The sequence below is a fragment of the Eumetopias jubatus genome, unplaced genomic scaffold (genome assembly GCF_037043125.1).
Source record: "Eumetopias jubatus isolate StellerSeaLion01/CBP00866 unplaced genomic scaffold, mEumJub1_p1.0 scaffold_10, whole genome shotgun sequence".
NCBI classification, from domain to species: Eukaryota; Metazoa; Chordata; class Mammalia; order Carnivora; family Otariidae; genus Eumetopias; species Eumetopias jubatus.
In genome coordinates, this window is record NW_028274816.1 from 11,528,074 (window position 1) to 11,550,908 (window position 22,835).

The 22,835-nt window shown below is 52.5% G+C and overlaps 1 protein-coding gene across 1 annotated transcript; it reads left to right on the top strand.

Moving 5' to 3' along the window:
* Positions 1-2,425: 2,425 nt before the first annotated feature.
* On the top strand, positions 2,426-6,645 carry IRX6 (iroquois homeobox 6). The gene is made up of 5 exons (XM_028097270.1): positions 2,426-2,470; positions 3,396-3,653; positions 4,384-4,493; positions 4,703-5,010; positions 5,876-6,645. The coding sequence occupies exons 1-5, from the start codon at positions 2,426-2,428 to the stop codon at positions 6,643-6,645; spliced, it is 1,491 nt and encodes a 496-aa protein (XP_027953071.1).
* Positions 6,646-22,835: the final 16,190 nt, after the last annotated feature.

Genomic DNA, 22,835 nt, shown 5'->3' on the forward strand with positions numbered 1-22,835 from the left:
TTTTGAAAAAAATCAAGGGATCTATCTATTACAGGGCCTTTTTATCACTAAATCAATCCGGCGATAACGATAATTCTTTTTCTAACTGGGAGTTTCCCCGGGTTGAACGCAAGGTTTCTCCAAGGTAACGACACTCAGCAGCGGCCTCCAGGAAACCTGCCTGGGTTCGTTAGTATTTAGAATGAAGCTTGTCCTCATATCAATAGTCTCAGGCGGAGGAGTGTGCGGTTTGCAGGGTCTGTAGAGCCTGGCCCGTCTGCACCATCTGTACTGGGGTAGGGCGGGGGGAGCCAATGTTGTTCCAAAGAGGTAGCTGGCTTGTGGGGCCTACCGGTTCCCTCTGCAAGGTTCCAGAGGAAAACTCGCGGCCAGGGATTCTGGGCCAGGGCCCTAGACTTTGCCTGGTCACGGGGCTTCCTCTTCGCCTCGCAAAAACGCATGACAGAGACTCAGGTTGTTCCTGACCTCTGGGCCACACGTTCTTGCGTTTCAACTAGAAAATACAACTGGGCCCTTGAACCAGTCCCCCGGGATTCCTGCGGGAAGGTGCAGCGAGGACCTGGGAGTGCGTTTTGTACATTGTAAAGTGCCCTGAACCTATGAGTGCAAGGCGGGACTCTCTGAGGTTTCTGGCCTGCCAACCCCAAAGCCTGAGTTCCGTTCGGATATCGGCAGCATCCCCCGAAGACCTCCCCCCACTAGATTAGTTGCCCCTTTTCGCCCCCGCCCCCACCCCCACCCCCACCCCAACGTAGGCTCCCGGCCTGGGGATTGAGCCTTCGGTTGCGCAGAATCTACCGCGCTCACAAACTAGCGGCCGCGGGTCCGGAGCCAGGCCTAGAGGACGCAGCCCCCTCCAGGCACAGACGAGCTCCTCCGCCCCTCAGCGGACCCTTTGAGGACCCCTGGGTTGGAGGGGGGTTGGTCAGATCGCTGGGCCCAACCCCGAGCCGTCGCGGCGGAGCGCGGGGCGCGGGAGGCCGTCCCAGCGCGCTGAACCGCGGCTCGCCAGCGCCACCCCCAGCGGAGCGCAGCGGCTGCAGCTCGGCCCAGGCGCCTTCCTGTGGCTCCCCGGCTCCCCCGTGGACGCAGCGGTCGGTGCGCAGGAAGCAGCCAAGCCTCGCCTTCAGAGGAGATGTCTAGGGGTGTTCGCCCCCCGCCTGCAGATACCAAGGGTCAGACTGAGCGCGTTTCCAGGCGGAGTCCGAGGGGAACTGAACCATGGCCTCGAGGGGGCGCTATTCGGCCTGTTGGAGGGCCAGATGGCTGCAGAGAAGCCCCAGGGTCGAGACCCTGGCAAAGACCAGGGCTGGAAGAGCCTGGATCTAGCTAGAGTCCTAGGGGGGCTGGAGTGGAGAACCAGATTCCGGAGGACAAAGACGCGCGGGCCAGTGGGACCCACCGAGGCTGCCCAGGCTCGGCCCCAACGAGTGCGGGGCCTGTGGCGAGAACAAACTTTCCCGCAGCGGAGGGGCGGGGGAGCCGGGCTGGAGGCTTCTCCCCGGAGCCGCCGCTCTCCTCCACCTGCCAGTGCTCAACCTCCGCCCAGCCTTCGCCCACCCCTGTTCCCTCCCCTCCCCCGCGCGCCTCTGTTCACTTAGACTCATCTCTCTCCTCTCCCCTCCTCCTTCTCCCTCTTGCCTTTCTCCCCCACTTTTCTCCTCTTTTTTTCTCTTATCTCTCCTTTTTGTATTCTCTCCCCCCTCGCGGCCCGGCTCGCTTCTCTCCTCCTCCGGGCAGCAGGGGAGGAGGTAAACGAGCTGCGCCCGGGACCTGCGCCGCACAGAGGGAGGCGTTTCTCCTACTTCTCCCGGGTAATTTGGAGGGATCGTATGTGTGCGCGCGCGCGCGTGAGCTTAAGGCGAAAAGGGGTAGGATCCAGCGCCCATCTGAGAGGGTCGGGGTCTTTGACGGTCCTCACCAGCAGCACAAACCTCCCAGAACAAGTGTGAGTGTGGGTGAGAGTGCGCGCGCGCGCACGGGCTGGCTGCGCTTGGCACGCTTGGTGGCCCGGGGCCCCAGGGCCCAGGGGCCCGCCTGGCGGCCCGGGATTACCGTGACGTCACATTGAGCCTCTGGCCACCTTGGACTGGGACACCTCGGGAGCCGCACAGCACCGCGCCGCGCCTCACCTTGCCTCGCCACAGCGCGACTTTGGGAACCCGCATCCTCTCCTTTTCCTTGCCCATCCATGGGCCCTTCTGTCTTCCGGACCACGCGGGCCGGAGGGGCGCCTTCTGGAGCGCAGGGTTCGGCAGCCGGACTGCCCTCGGCTCTGCCTCCAGTCGTGCCAAGCGGGCGGAGGACCCGGCCCTGGGCACTCGCAGCCGCGTAAGGAACCGAGGCGGCGCACGGCTGGAGGCGCAGAATCGCGGGGCTAAGGCGGGAACTCGCAAGAGAAGGAGGCGGTCCAGGGACAACCACCATGTCCTTCCCGCCCTTTGGACACCCGTACGGCGGCGCTTCCCAGGTAAGAAGTTGCCTCCATGGGGGATGGGGACAGACTCGGGGGGGGGGGGGCGGGTGCCCAGTGCACGCGCCCGCCGCTGGGCGCCCTCCTTTCTCACGAGTCTCGGGGGAAACCAGACTGAGCAGGTACGATGTACAACAGACCCTCTCGGACACCCTCAGTCTCTGTCCGAGAACGTTTCACTCCCCCAGTGCAAGCTGGAAAATCGTGTGACCCGAAACTTGGGCACCATCCATGAGCTCGGCGAGGTGGGTGGGATCTCCAGATCTTCCAGACAGGCCGCCTTATTGTACAGATATCCGAGGTGACCCCGAGAGACCTCCTCACCAGTTTTCAGTCGTTTGCTTGTTGACTTCTGTTCTTACCCTCTCTCCCTTCTTTGAGTGGGTCCGAGCTCTCTGCTTCCGGTTCCTTCGATTTTTCCAGATTAGGGTGGGTGTTGTGCAGTGACAAGGGTTTCCTGGGGAAATTCTGGGGACACCCACCGCTGTTCTCCAGCTTCTGCCCAGATTGTGGGATCTGGTTGCAACTTGACCTCTGACCTGCCTTGTGATCTTGGAACAAATCTCCCTGGTCCTCATTCCCTATCTATAAAATGGGAGCAGGAGTAAGACGTGATGGTGGTCTCTAAGGCTAACTTCTAGCTCTGCCTTTGTAGGATCCCTATGATGGGGGGCGGGAGGAGGGATCGGCTAGGGAACGTGCGGAGTTGGGCTCCTGTAATTCGCCTTTCAGAACGTTCCCATCGCCTGGACCCCTGGGACTCTGGAGCCTTAGCAACGTTTTAGGAGCATCTATAAGGGCGGTTTGAATAAATTGCATCTTCAGATAATTCCCATCCCAGCAGAATGCTCCGCACACGGTGGCATGTAGTTAATGTGGAATGAGGGAGTGATCCGGCAGTGCACCTCTCTCTCGCCCATAGTTTCTGGTGTCTGCAAGTTCCAGCGCCACTTGCTGCGAATCCGGCCCGCGCTCCGTCCCAGATGTGGCCTCAGGCTCCACCCCGGCGGCCGCTCTCTGCTGCGCATCCTACGACGGTCGGCTGCTGGGCAGTGCGCGGCCGGAGCTGAGCGCGGCCTTGGGCATCTACGGAGCCCCATACGCCGCCGCCGCAGCTGCCCCGAGCTACCCAGGCTACCTGCCCTACAGCCCAGAGCCGCCCGCGCTGTACGGGGCGCTGGTGAGTACACCGCACGGAGCCCGGGTCTGTGCGTGCGCCAGGACCCATCTGGCCTGGGGGGCATGAACTGCAGCAAAGGGGGAAACTCAGCGTGACACCTCCAGGGAAAATCTTGGAAGGAGGCAAAACTCCGAGGGAAGGAATTGGGTAGGATTGTGTATAGCCGGGGGTGGTGGGAGGGGAAAAACATATCTTTGCAGCATTTTACACTTTGCAGAACGCCATTCTGATTAAAAAAACATCTGTGCTTCTATTAATCTGTGAGGTAGGCAAGTCTCAGTTTCGGGATGAAGATGTTGAGATGTAGAAGGGTTCAAATACCTTGCCCAAAGTCACAAAGATACAAAGGGCCAGGAAATAGCTCTGGAAGGAGAGAGTAAGGCAGGGACGTTCCCCAGCTGGTAGAGAGGGGGTTGGGGGTTGTCACAAGTAGTAACAATACTAGTAAGAGCTAATGTCTAACTATTGCCCAGTCTGCACCAGGAATTCTGCCAAATGCTCTTCTTCAATACCCTACAGGTACTATTATTATTATTCCCAGTTACCAAGGGGAAACTGAGGCATAGAGCAGTTAAACAGCTGTGCCCGAGATCACATAGCCAATGGGAGTAGTGATCCTGGGATTTGAACCAGACTTTTACTCCAGGGTTCACACCTTCAGCAACTATGCCACCCAGCCTCTACCCCAAATGTTGTCCTGAATTCTCTCTTCCCACCCCGCCCCCACCAGAATCCACAGTATGAATTTAAAGAGGCTGCAGGGAATTTTACACCTGGCCTGGCGCAACCAGGAGCCTATTATCCCTATGAGCCGACTCTGGGGCCGTACCAGTATGACGGGTAAGGCACGGGGTGCATTTGTAGCTGGCCTTGCAAGTCCTCCCTACTCCCCTGCCACAGGGCCCATCTGGGAAGAGCCTGGGAAGTGTTGGTGGGGGCGGTGCATGAGGAGGGAGGAGCGCTGAATCTCATTTCCAGGCCTCAGACTGTCTCCTGCCTGCAGCCCCAGGTTCTCAGACCCAGAACTGTGAGCCAGGTTCTCCCCCCAGGTATGGAGCAGTGGAGTTGAGTGGCACGGGCCGCCGGAAGAACGCCACCCGGGAGACCACGAGCACGCTCAAGGCCTGGCTCAACGAGCACCGCAAGAACCCCTACCCCACCAAGGGCGAGAAGATCATGCTGGCCATCATCACCAAGATGACCCTCACCCAGGTGTCCACCTGGTTCGCCAACGCGCGCCGGCGCCTCAAGAAGGAGAACAAGATGACGTGGGCGCCCAAGAACAAAGGCAGTGAGGAGAGGAAGACTGAGAGTGGAACAGGGGAGTCCCTGGGCTGCCTGAACTGTGACACCAAAGGTACCAGAAACGCTCACCACCATGCCTTAGGGTTTTCCCAGCCATCTATCAGGCCCATTGCACTTTTGCAGCTGCCTGGTGGGACAGCTTTTAGGGTGGTACTCCCTGACTTACCCTTGCACTTGTACCCGCCCCCCACCCCCACCCCAGACTTCTGGGCCTTTGCCTGGGCAGTTCCCTCTGCCTGGAATTCCCTATCTAACTGGCTTCTTCTTGACTGCTGAAGTGTGAGCTGGAAAAAGCCCCTCCTGGCCACCCAGGCTAATTTAGCTCCCCAATTATTCCCTATGACATCGGCCTATTGTATTTCGTTTGCCATACTTACCACTATGGGAAGGTACTTGAGATCTGTCTGCCCCTTTGGAGAACAGCAGCTCCACTAAAAAGTGTCTTACTGCTGTATTCCCTAAGTTCCTAAGACCTAAATGCCTAATGATGTCTGGCACATAGATGACACTCAGTAAATATTTGCTGAATTAAATAATACACACCAGCTACCTGTGGGTGTTGAAATTGGGCCGGGGTGGGGGTGGGGGTGGGGGTGGGGAAGTCCCCTTGGGTGTCTGCTTGATTTATGGGGGAGAATCTGAGATCCAGGTCCTAGGCAGTGAAAAGTGGTGGTTTCCTTCTGCTGGAAAGGAGGAGTCTTCCAAGGAGTGGGGGCAGAGCTAGGGCCTCACTTCTTTCCCAGGGGCAAGCTGGAGCCCTGGGGCAACTGTAAGAGAGGGTTGGGCCAGCCTGGTGCATAACGCCAAGAATGCCCTAAGTGCAGAGCCATCTTGCTAAAAGCTTCTCAGGGATGGGCACTCCCGCGGATTTCCCTTGGGGCCTGGGGCTTTTCTCACTCGCTCCTGATCTCCTGCAGATGAAACTGCCAGCCAGGAGGCTCGAGGGCTCCGGCTGAGTGACCTGGAAGACCTGGAGGAAGAGGAGGAGGAGGAGGCCGAAGAAAAGGAGGCAGTGGCCACAGCTGCGGACAGGCTGGCTGAGTTCCATAAAGACTCGCAGTCGCTGCCCGCGTCCTGCGGCGCCGCTCGGGAGGCCCGGCTGCAGCGCCGGGAGTGCGGCCTGGCGGCGCGCCCCTTCTCGTTCCCGGAGCCCCCGGGGTCGGGAGAAGCTGACTTCCTGCGGGCGGAGCCCGGGAGCCCCACGTTGACCGTGCACTTCCCCTGCAGCGAGAAACCGCGCATCTGGTCTCTGGCGCACACTGCGGCCGCCGCCGGCGCGGTCGAAGGTGCAGCTCCAACCCTTCCCAGGCCGCGAAGTCCCGAGTGCCGTCTGATTCCGGGACAGCCTGCAGGCGCGGGCGGCCGGCCCGCCATCCCCAGAGACTCCGTGTGCGCAGAGTCTTCCCGAGTAGCCAAAGCCTTTGGAAACCGCCCCTTTGCCCCTCAGGGGCTGCCGATGAACTGTGCGCAGTGCCCGCGGCGGAGGGAGCCCGCAGTGCACTGCCAGTACCCGTCTGGAGCAGAAGGTAGTGGGTCCCCAACGGCGCTGGGGTGTGTCAGTCCCAGCCAGCGCACCGCCTCTCTGCCTCTCCCGCATGCTGATGTTCAGACCCGGAGCGGGATTGTCCCACAGCTCTCCTTGAAACAGCAGCTTAGGACTAAAAGTACCGGGCCCCCCTCCTTCTAAAACCAAATAATAGTAAGAAGCTCAGGGTGAGACGGTAACTTACCTAGGATCACTTAGAAAGTCATGGAGAAGATGGGCAACCTAGCTCTCTGCCCTGGTGTCCCTCGTTCTGCCAAATGGGCCAGGTGGGCACCATCATGACCTCCTGGCTCAGACACCCTTGTCCCCTGCCTGTCCTTCGGAGGAGGCCAGCTGGCCCCTGCCCTTCTTCTACCAAGAGTTTTGCTAGGGCTAGGCAGGAACCAGGGCTTTCTAAGAAGTCTGGGGGGACGGGCCAGAGACAGCAATTGGTTTAAGGCCGGTGCTGAAGTCTCCCGGGCAGCCCTGCCCCAGGCCCCCTAAGCCCCCTGCAGAGTGTAGCCCAGGCTTGGTGCTGTCCCTGGAGAGCACTCATCCCCCAGGGCTCACCCCCTGCAGGGGGTGACTGCCAATCAGTGTCTCCGGCCCCTGGCTGTGCCTGGTGGAAGGGAATTGCACCCCACAAAGGGACATCCCCCAAGCATCAGGCAGCCTCCAGCAATTACTGTCAGATTCTGCTCTTTGTAGTAATTTCTCTCAGGAGTAGCTACTGACTGAGAAAACTGGGTTACGCGGTTTTTTGAATTTACACATAACGGGGTCCAAAAGTTCCTTCTGGCAAGCAAATTGCCTCTAGACCTTGGATTCCCGTCGGATGAGACACCAGCGACCTCCGATTTCCTAGAAATCGCCACCAAGCGGCCCTTCGGGTTTTAATCAACCTTTCCTCTCTCAGCAGGTTAGCGCAAATGGCTGCGATTTGCGGAAGGATCTTGGAAAGAAGGCCTACTTTTCGAACTCACTTCCATGCTCAGAAGCTGGGAGACCTGGCCAGGGCCTTGGGGAGGGGGGGCTCTCACTTCACCTAAGAGACAGACAAAACACACAGAAACCCTTCTACCGGCTCTTCTTGCACGCAGACCTGGGAGTGGCAGGCGGACGTGCAACGCTCCAGACCCGCTGGGAGGCGGTGGCGCCCAGGACACCTTGGGGAAGGCCAAGTGGGAAGGCTGGGCGAGTCTGCCCTGTGCACCCACTCGGTACACCAAGTCTCCCTCCCTCCTCTTGATACAGGGTCTGAAGCAACTCCTTCTCCTGCTCACCCCCACCCTGCCCCCTTTCACTGTGTAATTTCAGCGCTGACTTGGCCCCTAAAGGACCACCTGGGTCTTCTCCTCCTCCCCATTCCTTGTGTCCTCAAAAATAATCAAACCAAACCCCACCTGTGTGGCGTGTCTGTGCCAGGGGCGCTGGGAGAGGCCAGGGTGGAGGGGAGGATGGAATGCGGCCAGGGATTCCGGGGACTGGGAGGCGTGAGCTGCAAACCTCAGTCTCTTTCAGGGCAGGGAGAGGAACTGGCGAGGTTACGGTCAAGGCCGCGGCGCCTAGCGCGCAGCGCCTCTGAAGCTGCCTTGTACCTAACTCGCCCAGAGGGGAGACGCCTGGCGGATTCGTGGGCGTTGGAGGAGGGGAACGCAAACTGGGAGGTCGGAGGTGGGGGAGCAGTCGGGATATTTGGAAACTGTATGTTTCCGGGCTCCTACCTGGGTTTTAGTTTACTGGGAGGAGGGGCGATGGGGATCATTCGGGCGGACCCTTGGCACCCAGCTGGGATCCCCGGGCTCCTCCCGTCGGACCAAATGGCAAAGGGTGACAGCTTGCTGGGTCCCTGGGAGACAAGAGGGAGCATTCTCTCCATTTAATCAAGTGTCAGCAATCACTTCCGGTACAGGCCAACCAATGGGAACTGAAGGGCTGGGAAGGGGCGTCGGTGCCCCGCGGCAAGCAGCATCTGGAGCCGGGCTGGGGGGAGGAGGGTTGGGAAGCCGCCCGCGCGCGGCGCGAGTTCGCGTCCCCGGCCTGGTGGCCTCGGGCTTGAGCCAGCGAGGAACCTGGCTGCTGCTCGTGGGGAGAGAGGGAGGTGAACCCGGGATGGGGCTCTAGAGGGGAGCTGCGGGGAGCTGATGCGGGCTTGGACAGCCGGGGTGTGCGCCGGCCGACCGGATCCTGGGGGAGCTGTGTCTCCACCGCTGGGCTCCAGCCTGGGCCACCCAGGCCAGGTGACGGCTTCCAAACCAGGGCCTGGCAGTGACGTCTGGGGCAGGAAGGGCCCGAGTCTTCGCCTCCTCGGAAGAGATTGTAAGACCCCCTTGGAGGCTGCGGAGAAAGAGCAGTTGGAAAAACAGTGGGGAACAGGTGGCAAGCCACCTCCCAGGCCCATGATGTCTTCTTTTTTAATAGAATGATGGGGGTCGGCAGGGGCTTTAGAGATCACGAATTACAAAATACAAACCTCTTCCTCAGATGAGCAAACTGAGGCCAAACGGAAGGGCAGGGGACTGGCTCAAGGTCACACGGGGATCCGTGGTGGAGAGGGACCCCAGCTCCGGTTCATGCTCCTTTCCTTCGCTTCCCCTGGGTGATCCCTTCCCTGCTTTCCTCTTTGCTTCTGGGCAACAGCTGCTCCTACCCCCCAACTCCCCGGGGACCTCCAGTCGCCCTCACTGACCCGCGGCTTAGGGTCCGGGAAATTAAACTGCGAAAAGATAAACATTATTTCCAGTCGGCTTTGCGGGATTAACGCTTGTAATAAAGAGCATTAGCTGGAGGTTTCTTTCAAGGCGCTCTCGACCCCACCCCCTCCTGGGGAGCCAGGTAGACCCCTCCTGAGGCTGTGGAGTCCGCAGAAGCGCTTTCAGAGAGCCCCCGGCTGGGAGTGGGGCTCCAGCTAGCCATTTTGTGGAAGGGAGAGGGACCCTTAACACCACACTGAGTCAGCATCTGGAGACAGACACTGAAGGCCAGAGAGCAGAGATGCACCTAAGCCCCAGGTCATGTGGCTGATCCTGGTGGACAAGAGAGCTTTGACCTGTACTCTGTGACCAGCCGTCCAGCCTTTTATAGAACAGTGAGTCCTGGGAAAGGAGGCCCGCTTGGATCTGCCTGCCTCCCCACCCAGGACCTCAGGAAGTCGTCTTCCCAGCCCCTGTCTATGAGGCCTAGCTGCTCCCCACCTCTCCCAACCCCGAGCAGGAAGCTGCAGCCCAGGGTTGTCCCAGGATCTAGGCCTAGAGCCTGGCGGCAGACAGTGGGTATAAGAAGGGCAGAAAAGAGTGGCTGGAATCTCAGAAAAGATCTGGAGCATCTCAGTGCCATGGCTACTTTGCTGTGGCTGTGGACACGCCCTTTCCCCTCTCAGTTTCCCCAGCTGTAAGATACCAAGAGGAGCTGGTGCTCCATCCTGGTGCGGTGTCTGCTCCAGCACTGGTGGGGAGCTCCAGGAATAAGGGTGAAGGCCTGAGAAAGGTACGTCTGAGCCTGCGATTATCCCAGCCTTGGGCCCCCAGTGGCAATCTGTTCCCACCATCTCTGCCCCCCCTGACAGCCTCCTGCAAATCTCCCAATATAATCTCCCAGAATCATATTTTGAATACTGTTTTGATTAAACACCAGAGCAGGGGGAGGGAGGACACAGCCCCCCTCTCCCCGGCTGAGCCTGCTGGTGCCCACAGACACCTGGCATGTGAGCTCTGCAAAGGGGGGATCAGGAAACAAAAGATGACATTCCCCGGTTCGAACAGTCTCAAGGAGCTGGCCCTCCAAACTTCCTTGATGGCCACAGTGCCCCTTCCCTCGCCCCCCCCCCCCCCAGGAGGACGGTAGGTTGAGAGGAGAGGCTGAACCAAGGGAGTCTTCTTCCTTTATTGATCCCTCTCCACTGGGAGTCACTTACATGGCCACCAGGCTCACTCAATAATCTCTATGATCACTTGTGGTTCTAAGATCCTCTGACCTTGCTAATGATAATAAGAGCATCTGGATCCCTTACCCTGTGTCAGACTCAGTGCCATGTCCTTTGAACGCTCTCACTCATTTATATGTCACAACAGTGCTGGAGAGCATTATATTATACTTCTGGATATGTCCATCCAATGAATGAGGAAAGAAGCTCAAAGAGATGAAGTAACTCCGTGTCAGTTATTCAGCTAATGAAGCAAAGTCAAACTCCGAATAAGACTTATTCTTAACTGCTAAGCTCTACTGCTAATACATTCTATTTTTTTTTTATTATTTTATTTTTTAAAGTAGGCTCCATGCCCAGTGTGGGGCTCGAACTCATGATCCTGAGATCAAGAGTCCCATGCTCTCCCAACTGAGCCCTGCATTCTATTATTTCAAGAGTCTTTATTCCATTATGAATAAGAGCCTATGTTTCTGTGACTCTAAATGTCTTTGAGTCTGTGATCTCATGCCACTGGAACTCCAGGCTGACCTCCTTCCTTCTCGGGAATGCCCGATGGAAAGGAGTCCTGGTGCCTCCTGGGCATACCCCCATATTCTGGCTGAGAGCATCCCTCACGTTTCCCCCCGTCCACATTGCCCTGGGACACACCAGCTCAGTGTTTGGCAAAATGTAGCCCATGGATCTCTAGCAGGAGAATCAGCGCACACCTGAAGAATCACACCGAGAGATCTGCCTTTGTAACAAGCACCCTATGTGGTCTGATGGCTCTCTAACCTGAGCTGCAGTGGCTGAACCTCCAGTGGCCAAGCCTTAAGCTCAGCATGAGGGCTTAAGCTACCTGCTGCTGGCCCAAAAGTAAATCACATCCCAATAACAAGTGCAAACATTTCCTCCCGGATTTAATCTATATTCACATTCAATCTCTTCATCTGGTTCAGTTCCCACCCACAGCACCCCCGTCCCCCAGGCTGACACCATCGCAAAGCTCAAGGCTCGTAGTGATTGGAGGGGGAGGAGGCCATTTAGGAGAATAAGTCACCTCTCCCAGCTGTCTGAAGACACTGGGATTTCAGGAAGCATCTAACAGTCACTTGTACCTCAGCTTGTAAGAGAATTCTGTCCCCAAACATGAACATGTAGTCAAGAATCCCTACATATTTGGGGAAAGCCAACACCAAGGAGGAAAGACTGTATCTTAAGCAAATAAAAGAACTAACAGAGGCGGTAGGCCTCTTGCTGTTTTCTGACATAGCCACTTGCAGCCTTGGCACTAGAAAGTTCTTCCTTTTTTGAACCAGTTTCCTTCCTCACGTAACTTCTGAAACGTGTCTCCTAAACCAACGAGTTTTGCTCTCCTCCATGACCCATTCTTTCTTCTACCTTCTATGCCTCCTCTGCTCTTCTCCCTGTCTGTACCCATCTACCATTTACATGGCAGAGGACCCCTCTATTGGTGTGATTTTCTTCATTCAATGTTAAGTTGGAGATGGGTGAGAAATGGTGACCTGAGTCCTTGGACAAGTGACCAAATGTCTCTGAGACTCAGCCTTCTCCTGGTAAGTTGGGATCATCATAAACCATGTGGCTCCTTCATAATTCCTCTCATTCTCTCACTTAGTTGCTGTGGGAACAAAGATTTAGAACAGTGTTACTTGAATTTTGGTTGGTGGCAAACCAACTCCCTGATTTCTGCCAAGAGCTGGAGAGGTGTTAAAGCCAGGCTAGCGCCATGTTGGAAAAATTTCAGTGTTTCCTCCTGTGTTTCTCCTTTACTCCCTCACCACCCCCACACTCTCTTTACTTCTGACACTTCTGGTCACCAATTGTATGTGAGGTTTCTCCACACCAAGCAATATTCTGTGACACCAGCTGGGTTTCCCACGGTTTAACTCAATTCTGACCCTGTCCATCTACCTCAAGATAGCGTCAGGTGCTACAGGTTAAGGGCTCAGTCCCACAAGACCGCCCTCATTTCAGATGCCAGTCACAAGTAGTAGGTCCCCAGAGTTACCCACAACATCTGACGACTAACCTACAAATCGGAGGTTCCCACAAACCCATCCTCAGGTTCAGCTGATCTGCTAGACCAGCTCACAGAACTCATAGAAACACTTATGTTTACCAGTTTATTAAAGGATATGACAAAGAAGACAGATGAACAGCCAGATGAAAAGGTAATGAGGTGAGAGCTGGGAGGGTCCAGAGCACAGGAGCTTCTGTCTCCATGGTGGTAGGGCGTGTCACCCTACCTGTATCCAAATGTGTTCACCTGCCCAGAAGCTCTCCAAACCTCATACTTTGGGGCTGTTTATGGAAGCTTCGTCACATAGGCATGATAGATAATTACCACCAATTTTAGCCCCTCTCCGGTCTCTGGAGATTGGGAGGTATGGCTGAAAATTCCAAGCTTCTAATTATGACCAGTCCCCATCCAGGAGCCCACCAAGAATCACCTCGTTAGAATAAAAGACCCAGGAAATTCCAAGGAATTTAAGAATTCTGTGTCAGGAACTGAGGTCAAAGACTAAATATTAAAACAAAAGCTATTCCTAGTGTTCTTATCACTTAGGAAATTGCATGGGTTTTAAGTGCTCTGTGCCAGGAACCAGGGGCAGATACAAATATGTGTGTGTGTGTGTGTGTGTGTGTGTGTGTGTGTGTGTGTGTAGATATAGATACATAGATAGCCTATTATCCATATATATATATATATATATATAATCTGTTATCTTTGTGTAATCAGAGGATTGAAAGAAAGTTGAAAAGCGGATAGTTTGGGTCCCTCTGAGATCCAGTGTTATTTAATGCTGTGCCCAGCATTGATGGTACCCTGGTGGTTTACATTCTACTCTTTGGGGAATTAATCTGTGTTCATGTAAAGGGTGACTATTACTTAGGAGATCTCAGAGACTGATATCTTCCCTCGTTGCCTGGGACTGTCTCCAAATTCCAACTTAGCTTTATTTAAAGTCTTAGAGAACCTGCCCTAGAACGATGATGCCAACAATGATAATGATGGGTCCAGAGCAATAGTTCTCAACCTTGGTAGTTCATAAAATAAGCCAGAGAGGTCTTCTCTTTTGTTTCATATTTTCATACCAATACCTGGGCTATACCCGCAGGTCAATAAAATCCAAAACAACAGCAGTCATTGATTTTGCTGGTGGATCTGTCTCTTGGGCAGGGTTCAGTGAGAATGGTTTGTTTCTGACCCATGCGGTATTAGAAGAGGCAGCTCGACTGGAGCTCCAAGGAGGACCTGGGGCTCCACCTCCGTGGAGGTTTCTATGGTCTCTAAGGGCTACTTGAGGGGCCTCACATCATGGCAGCGAGGCTCCAGGAGCAAGTATTCCAAAAGGTCTAGGTGGAAGTCTCAAGGTCTCTTATGACCTATCCTCGGAAGACCCAGAGGGCCCTTCCACTGTATTCTATTGGTCAAGCAAGTCACTGAAGCTTGTTCAGAGTCAGGAGGAGGGGAAATTAACTCTACCACTCAACCGAAAGGGTAGCAAAGAATTTACAGCCACCTTTACCGGAATTGGAATCCTCAGCGAAGGTACAGTTTTTTAAATGCACTTTCAGACTTTACTCTCCCACCCAATGTGAGCACCTGGGGTTCTGTCTTCGTCAGCTTGGGCTGCCATAACAAAATACCATAGACCAGATTCCTTAAATATCGGACATTTATTTTTCACAGTTCTGGAGGCTGGAAAGTCCAAGATCAAGGTCTGGCTGATTCAGTTCTGGTGAGAGCTCTCTTCCTGGCATGCAGATAGCTCTGCTTTCTTACTGGGGCCGAGGATGTCATTATGTGAGTTCTGGAGGGAACGAACATTTAGTCCATAACAGAATCTAAGGCAGAAACCAAGATGGACAAGCCAGTTAGGAATCAGGTGACTGGGAGGAGGCTGCTCGCTCTCTGGTCAACAGTCTGGGCTGTCCCCTGGCCACTGAGGAGGTTCTGGCTGAGGCAGGCATCCTGCTGTCCATCCACACCCCCCATCCACGTCTTGACCTGGCAATGAGCATTGGTAGCCTTGATGGCGAAGAAAAGGGCAATGCCATATGTATTCAAAGCATTGTTACATGCCTGACACTCCATATAATTGCATAACAACTCTTCACTCCATAAATGAAGACTAAGTCTTAAGTAAGCCAAGTCCCTCGTTCAAGGCCTGATACGGAGGAAGTGGCAGAATTGTGTTCGAATCTAGGTCTGGGTGACCTCAAAGTCCATGCTCTCCCCCAAGCTCTCAGGGGCTGAGAGCATCTCATCTAAGATCATAGTGTATTAGCAAAGTGGTAAGAGCACAGTCTGAAACCAGACTGCCCGGGTTCGAATCCCAGCTCTGCCATTTACTAGCTGTGTCAGATAAGCAGGTGATCACCTGCCTGGCTCTCGGTTCCCCCAATGCTAAAATGGGAGTGAGAACAGTGGCCGCCTCACCGGACGGTGATGAGGATTAAGTAGTTGCCAGGTAAGCGTTAGAGCTGTGCCTGGTCCCCGGGAAGCATTATCTCAAAAGCAGGCTGCAACCTCGTCCACCACCGCCGCCCAGCACCCCCCGCCTCCCCACTCAGCCTGGAGTCACTGCTGTGTCCACACCCCCGGCAGCCCCTCCTGCCTCCCTCATCATGCCATGTCTGTGTCACGGCTCACGCGTGTCCCTCTTACCAAGAGCAAAGACATGGGGTCATTCACTCGGGTGTCCATTTAGGGAGAAACCTCACCAAGTGGATTTTATGAATTGCTCACACTTCCCCTTATCAAGATTAATGGCACCATTGCTGACGGTCAGTCCTTCTGTGGTCACAGCTAATGACTTCAACCCTCAACACGTTTCCTCTGCATTTGCTTCAGAAAATCATTTTGAACAGCAAGACTGCTTTAATAGGCACTTGGTACTAATGATGCCTTTTAAGTGCATAAAGAGAATCTCTAAGTACCAAAAGGGAGGCCCATTGACTGGTGACAACAGCTATTGACATTGACATTCGAGGCAAGGTCAGAAAGCTGCGGACCGCGCGGGACTGTTACTGGGCCTAACAGCGGGGATTTTTTTTTTTTTTTTTTTTTTTTTTTGGTACATTGGAAAATTCCTCATTCTGCCTTCTGGCTCCTCAAATATATTCCCCACCAGCACCATTTACTGGAGCCTGTTTTGTTCATTTCAGAGCTTACCTGCCTCTGCTAGTCTTCATTTTACCTGCAAGATTCAGGCCATATCTGAACTTGTACTGTATTTAATTGGTAGTCTTCTCTAAATAGACTCACTTTTCTGTTTTTAAATAAATGTGTTTGAAAAGAAACATGGTATTACTACCTACTCTTTATTTCTACCCTTCCCTCGCTGTGCCACCACTCCATACCCAGGTGATGGTACAGAAGTGCCTTGAGCTCCCCGAGCCTCAGCTTCTTCACCTAAAAAATGGGATAAAACTAGAACTTAACTGGTCGGGTGATGGTGAGGACAAAGTCGGTTGATGAATGTTAAGTGTTTAGCTCAGCAGCTGGCATGCGTGTTCCATAAATGTGGACTGTGACTATATTAACTTCTTCCACTACCACCAATCTTCCTGGGAAATGTCAACCAGCCTCAGCTTGCCATTCGCATTCCTGCTGGGATCACGACATAGACCACAGTCCCACGTGTCCACTGTGAGGTCCCAATCCTCTCAACAAAGAGCCACTCCCCAAAGATGGAACCTGGGCGTATGGTGTTACTCCCTGATCAAAACTTTGTGTCGCTACCACACACTTTTCTTCTTGGGAGCTGACCTACTCCCTCACCTAGGAGTGTGTTCCTTTTGATTACCAGCTATTGTCTCCACACCAAGCTCCCATCTCCTGGGGAACCAGATCTAGTGCATGGTGTCTGCCATCTTGTCTAGGCCTCGGTCATTCATCTCATTATTTCACAGAAGAACTCCAATCTTCCGGTTCTGAAATGCATTGGTTCTTGATCTCACTTTCTGTGAAATTCTTTGTTGGTGGTGGTTGGTGTGAGGCTGGGGCAGAGCGGTGGGTGAGGCTGCCCTCAGAAAGGGGGTTTCTGAGGACAGGTTGGAACCAGGAGGCACACTGCAGAAGGGTCATCTGTACACCCTTAGAGAGCAAGAAGAGAGGGGAAGGAGTGTGTGGCAACGGGGAGCCTGGATTGGGGTCAGGAAGATGAACGGGCAGCGAGAATACCAGCTCAGAGACTTGAGAGTGTGATAAGCAAGTTGTAGGGTGAGCCCGCTTGGGACGTTGGGAAAATAAGTCTCTTAGCCCTGGACCTCAGTGGGCTTTCCTTAGTGGGCAGCATGCTGGGTATTGAACAGAGAGGAGAAGGGAGTCTGGTATCGAACATATAGCCGAGCTGAAGCACAGATACTTCAGATCTGGGGTGGAAGCGGCTGCACTTTGACGGTGGGCGGGGGAGGCGGCCCGGGATGGGAGGGATATTCGGAGTGTCTGGTTCCTCACACGCTCTCCACGGCTCCCTCTCAGCTACTGTTCGGCCCCATCCCATAACGGTGACATTTGACATATGACACCCATGAGTTTCACTTGACCCCTTTGTCAGGTGCCATTAAATGGCCTGAAGTTAAAATGTTAATTATCATTAATCATTTTTTATGAAATGGCTTTGCCAAGCCATAAATTCAGCAGAGAGAGGCCTCTCGTGGAGTTGGCAGTTTATGGAATACTGACCGTCAGAGAAGGCTCCTGAACATGTAGAGGTTTCTAGAGGTGTCAGTTGTAAGAGAAAATCGAATGCCTACAGGTGGGATGTGATGATAGTGGCCAGGCACAAGAAAGAAAGAGATCGAGCATGCAATCAACCAGGAAGGAGGCATTGAACGTGACCAGGGCAGGGAGCAGTTTTATCCGCTGTGCTCCCTACCCCAAGTTCAGTGACTGATTCGACGTAGATGGCCAAAAAACCCGATGGGGAAAAAGGAATGAATGGGGACAGAGAGAGGAAGTTCAGAAAAGGAAGAGAGGAAAGGAACAAGGGAAGGGGCTGTTTCACAGAAAGTCAGACAATAAATCAAAGTCATACGAAGAGAAAAGAGCCCCAGATTCTGCCCTGGATTCAAGATCCTGGGCACCTCAGTACTTATGCATGTGCTTATTTATTTTTGGCTAGATAAGCTAAAGTGAGATTTATCTGTCTCATTCTTATTCCAGAAAAGCCTGCCCATGGTTAAGGATACTGTGCCATGCACTTCAACTTTGCTAGGAGGGTAGATCTCATGTGAAGTGGTCTTACCACAGAACAAAACAATGAAACAAACAAAAAAAGGGACACAGGAAAATTTTGGGAGGTGATGGATCTGTCTATTACCTTCGCGGTGATTGTGGCTTCACTCCCATAGGCATATGTCCAAACTCATCAAGTTGTATCCATTACATATGTGTAATGGTTTTTGTATACCAATTATGCCTCACTAAAGCTGTTAACAATAAACTTTTTATAAGTACAAACATGCATAGAAAAATAGGGTATGAGGTCATGTGCCAAAACAAGAAGAGTGGTTCTCTCTGAAAGAGGAGATTGTGGGTATTTTAACCTTTGTTGTGTTTGCATTCACATGTTCTGCAAGATTGTGCTTTATAATGAAAAATACTAATAAATCTGTGTGTGTGTGTGTGTGTGTGTGTGTGTGTGTGTGTGTGTACATACACAAAAGTGAACGATGAGAGATAGGAAAAAAGGACTGTTGTGCTCACTGGGGCTGTCCTGTTGAGGTGGATGAAAGGAAAGGACCTATTCATGACTTGGGTTCAGGAACTCTCCAAGAGAAGAAACCCATAAGGCCCCACCACACTGAACGTCAGGCTCCTCAACTGATGCCAAGGTGGCCTCAAGACATCCTAGAATAATCCCTGAGTGAGGACATTCAAAACTAAGAACTTTTTCCTTGGACCCACAGGAGGATTTCAGGGGCTCTCCGAACCCCCTAAAATTATTTGCAGAACTGTGTGCACACATGCAGTGTTCTGGGGAGATGGCATCTTTACTGGTCATCAGATTCTTAAAGAGGGGCCAATGATCTCCTAAGGGGTCCCCTTCTCCAGACTAGAAGGTTCATATTACTATTAGTAAAAATTTCTTCAAAGGTGCACCCCCCAAATATAGGCGTGGTTTTTTGTTCATGAATTTCTAAATAGTAGAAATATATACAATATGAATATATAAAAAATATTTATTTTAAAAAGATAGAGAGTAAATGGTTGCTCTAATATTTTCACTGAGTATCCCAAAGGATCATCTCCACCCCCCGCTGGAAAGCACTGGGCACCTTTTTGGAGAAAGCCAGCTCTAGAATCAACAAGGAGCTCCCCGGCCAAACTAAACCCCCTCTGGGCTGCCAAGTTCCATGAGCGGGGAACTCAGAACTCTGGGGTCAAATCTGACATCTGTGAAAACACTCCACAGCATCGTGAAGATGTAAACGTACTCCCTCCTGGCATCGTTTTTTTTTCTAGCACCTGCCGCTTCCTGGCTAAAATGTTCACATCTCCAAAGTTGTACTACGGTCTTGGCTTTCAATTTGAACAGCAGTGCTTTTACTTGTAGGGTTTGATCTAATCAAATAGATGGGGATCACAGTATGGATGATCATCCAGAGTCCATTTACCTCAGTTCCACCCTGAAATGACCGTGGCTCTCGCCTTCCTGGCATATGCCAGATCCCTGTTGATTTCAGACCATCAGAGGAGCATCAAAACTCAGCCCATTCATCACTATTAAATCATCCATCATTACTAAATGGATACGTGCAGAAAAGTGACTAAATGCCGTTGATTTGGACCCACCTCTGTTTAGGGACCTCTCTGGACTTAATGTTGTGTGGTTTCATTTTTCCTAGGATTCTGCTGCCCACACCCCGTAGGGAGCAAAAGAGAAGTAAAACCCAGCTGACTTGCATTTATTTGTCTATTTGTTTTCAGCGAGCGTCTGACACAAATTTAAATTACCTCATACAGGCACGTCCTTTATCATTGACAAAGCTTTTTCAAATTCAAGGTCTCCATTGGTTCCCTCCCCAACCATAGGATGTAGGTATTGGTATATGTGGTAGATGCTGGGATGCATGTCCAGATCCCCCATCATGACGGAGGCGCTCCTTCTTCCAGCTGCTAGCAGTGTTGGCTGCTGCTGGTGGCTCTCAGATGTCAAGGTCAAGCCCCACCTTGCATCCAAACACTGGTCTATTAGGGACAGTTACAAAGGCTTGGCCACCTTGCCCCAATTGGGGACAACTTTAAAAGTCCATCCCAGCTCCCCATGGAATCAGCTGAGGTCTTTGTTTCAAGCATATCACAGTCAACTTCTCCCTCTGCCCAATCCTGCCTCCTTCATTTCTCACCTGTCAAGAACACTCCCCAATCAACCCGAGTCTCAGAGGCTGCTTCCTGGGGAACCCACCCTAAATAGTTCACCCTTTCCACAGGCCAGGAAACTTAGGCCCAAGGAAGGGAAGTCCTTTACTTGAGGCTCCACCAATGGTGGAATGAAGAGTTAGGACTTTCGGGCTTCTTATGCCCTTCTAGAAGAATGGAGAGTGAATATTTCTGGCTGGTGCATGGCAGGACTCCACCTGGAGCCTCGGGACTCCAGAAAAGCATCTGTTATCACTCACATAGAATCCTGAGTCCTTCTCAGATAGGGTTCGCTCTCACTCCATCTTTCTTGGAAAAAATTAATTGCACAAGTGATAAATGAATGCACCCTTCTTTTTTAAAAAGTAAAAACACTTCAATTAACACTAAAATCCCAATGTTGATTCCGGTAAGGCTAATTCCCAGCACAGATAAACACTAAAATGTCAGTGGCTTAACAAAGTAGAAGTCTGTTTCTTGCTTTCATGAAATCCAATCTGATGTTCCTCATCTGTGGGCAGCTCTCTCCTAGGCAGAGAGGTCCAGGAACTTAGCTTCTTCCATCTGTGGCTCTGCCATCTTGAAATGTAGCTTCCGGGTTGCAGAGGAAGGAAAAGGGAAGGAGGGTTGCCTGTTGGAAGCTGGTACCACGTTCTTGGCCCGCTTTCCAATGGCCACTTTTTAATCACATAACCACACTTAACTGCAGGGAAGCTGGGAAATGCCACGTAGCTGGGTTATCAGAAAGAAGAGGAAATGGGTTTGACCATGTGTCAGCCAGTCTTTGCCATAATCCCCTTTGACCATACGCCCTCCCCCAAGAGAATCCTGGTCTCTTCTTCCCCAGAGGTAGGCCCTTCTGTCAGTTTGGCGTAGTGCCTACTAAGCCTTTTCTTTGCATGACATAAATATGTGTAAGTCCATGCAGACATGTAGAGATAGGATTGCTGTTTGTGTGTTTCTCTCATAGATTGTATCAACCCTCTGGGACAGCTATGTCCGTTCATGAGTAGAAACGTAGCGCATTCCTCTTAATTGATCACCAGTGATCCAAAGTGTGACTTCCTCAAGGTGCATTTAGCCCATTCTCCAACTGATGCACATTTGTATCCTTGTGTCCAAACCCCTCTCAACCAAATTTAAGCTTTATAAACGCTGATGAATTAAACATCTTATACGCACCTCCCTGGGCGCATAGGCAAGCGTGTCTATTTGGGTAGAATCTAAAAAATAGGATAGTTGGGTCATGGGGATGTGCTAACAGATGTTTTAACGGATGAAATTGTCCCCTAAAGTGCCCTACTCAGCTACGTCCCCTCTCGTAGTATATCCCAGACTAGAAAGGGTACTGACAGATGTTTAAGGGTTGGCCAGACTGTTGCCACCACCAGGCTCAGATGCCCCCAATATTTTAAAAAAGTATCTTTCTAAAAGCCCACCACACCCTTACATTTCGAACCTAACATTTGTGCCTCCATTCAAATTGTGTCATGCTGATAGCATTTCCTCAGCCAGCTTTATACTTAAGAGCTACAGATGCCAACTAATTCAAAGCACAGTCTTAAAATATTTGGCATTTTTTGGTAGGGCTCGGTTCTGGAGGTCCCGTACCATTACAAACAGGAATCACGGGCAAAAATTAGCAACTACGGAAGTTGGGGTAACCCGGAAAACATCAGGAGAAGCCACTCTGATTGAATATGGGTGTGCATGTGAAGAGTAAAGAGGAAGCTGTCCAAATTCAGTGAGTAGCAAGTGCAGTCACTGAAAGTAGGTGAAAGGATCAGTTTCCCCAACAAGGCACCCAGGGAGGGCCTCTAGGTAAGCCACACCGGTGCTTGGGCAAGGCAATTCCTGGAAAAAGCTGCCTGGGAGATGCATCAGTGACGATTCTCTGGGGGTGAGCAACAGAAACCTACACCGGTTCACTTGAGTAAAACAGGGAATTGATTGGAGGGTTCTGGAAGGGGTCTGAGGATAAAGGGGAAGGTTGCAGAGCCACCCACCAGAGCAGCTCAGGAAGTCTGAGCCATAAGAGTTGCCCATCAGCCCCTTTGGTTAGGCTGCTGGAGGAATGAACTTCTGGCATGTGGTGACACTGCTATTAGTTGAAGTCCCAGAGAGACAGCATCCCTTCTGGACTCGCTTGAGTGTTCCTCTACATCGTGTTTGTCCTGGCTTGTCCCTTGATTATGCTGTCCCACTACCTCTATCCAGTGGGACAAAGAGAAATTGGGGTGCTGTCTCAGCCATCAGGAAGCAGAGTGCTGCTTGGAAGGGTGACTGCAGAGAGTTTAATAGAGCACTGTTTACAGAGGTGCCGACTAAAGCAGACAGGGAGGGGTGGTGTCACACCCAGAGACCAGCAACAATGGAAAGCCCTTATGACCCCAGCTGGAAGTCACCAAGAGGGGACTTACTAGCAGAGCAAGAAAGAGCTGTGGGGGAGGGGCTGCTGGCGGGAGCTGGGGGGGGAGGTCGAGGAAAAAGCAAGCCGCTGAGTGAGTCAACAGGAAGTGTCCAGAGAACCTAAACACCCCCATTTGGTCCTCAGGCCCCCTGGGCTCCTGCTGATGCTCTCCAGTGGAAAGCCAAGAGATCAAGGGAGCTTGGTGATGCAGAGCATGGACGTCGATCTCTGGGAACACAGAGCAAGGCAAAGAACAGGAGCATAAGCGTGGGAGGGGTTCACCAGGCAATACCCAACATGGGTGCTATTTTCAGAAGAAAGCCAGACAGGTGCCAGCCAGCCCGAATACAGCACAGACCCATGGCAGGAGGTCCGAATGAGGCCCAAAGAATACCACCACTGAGTGACAGGAGTCAGAAGAACAGAGCCCCCAGCTTCCCAGCCTGGAGGTCAAGAAAATCACCACCAGAGAAGAAACCCCAAGCCATATTAGGTGAGAATTTCTAGTGCCTGGAAATAGATGACTTTGTTTCTTCTTTTTAAAAGCCTGGCTTCATTAAGGTGATTGTATCCAATACATCGAGGTGCCTTTTTTTTCCCCCTATGGAGAAATGAAACCAGGGAGTAAAGATGTTTGAGGC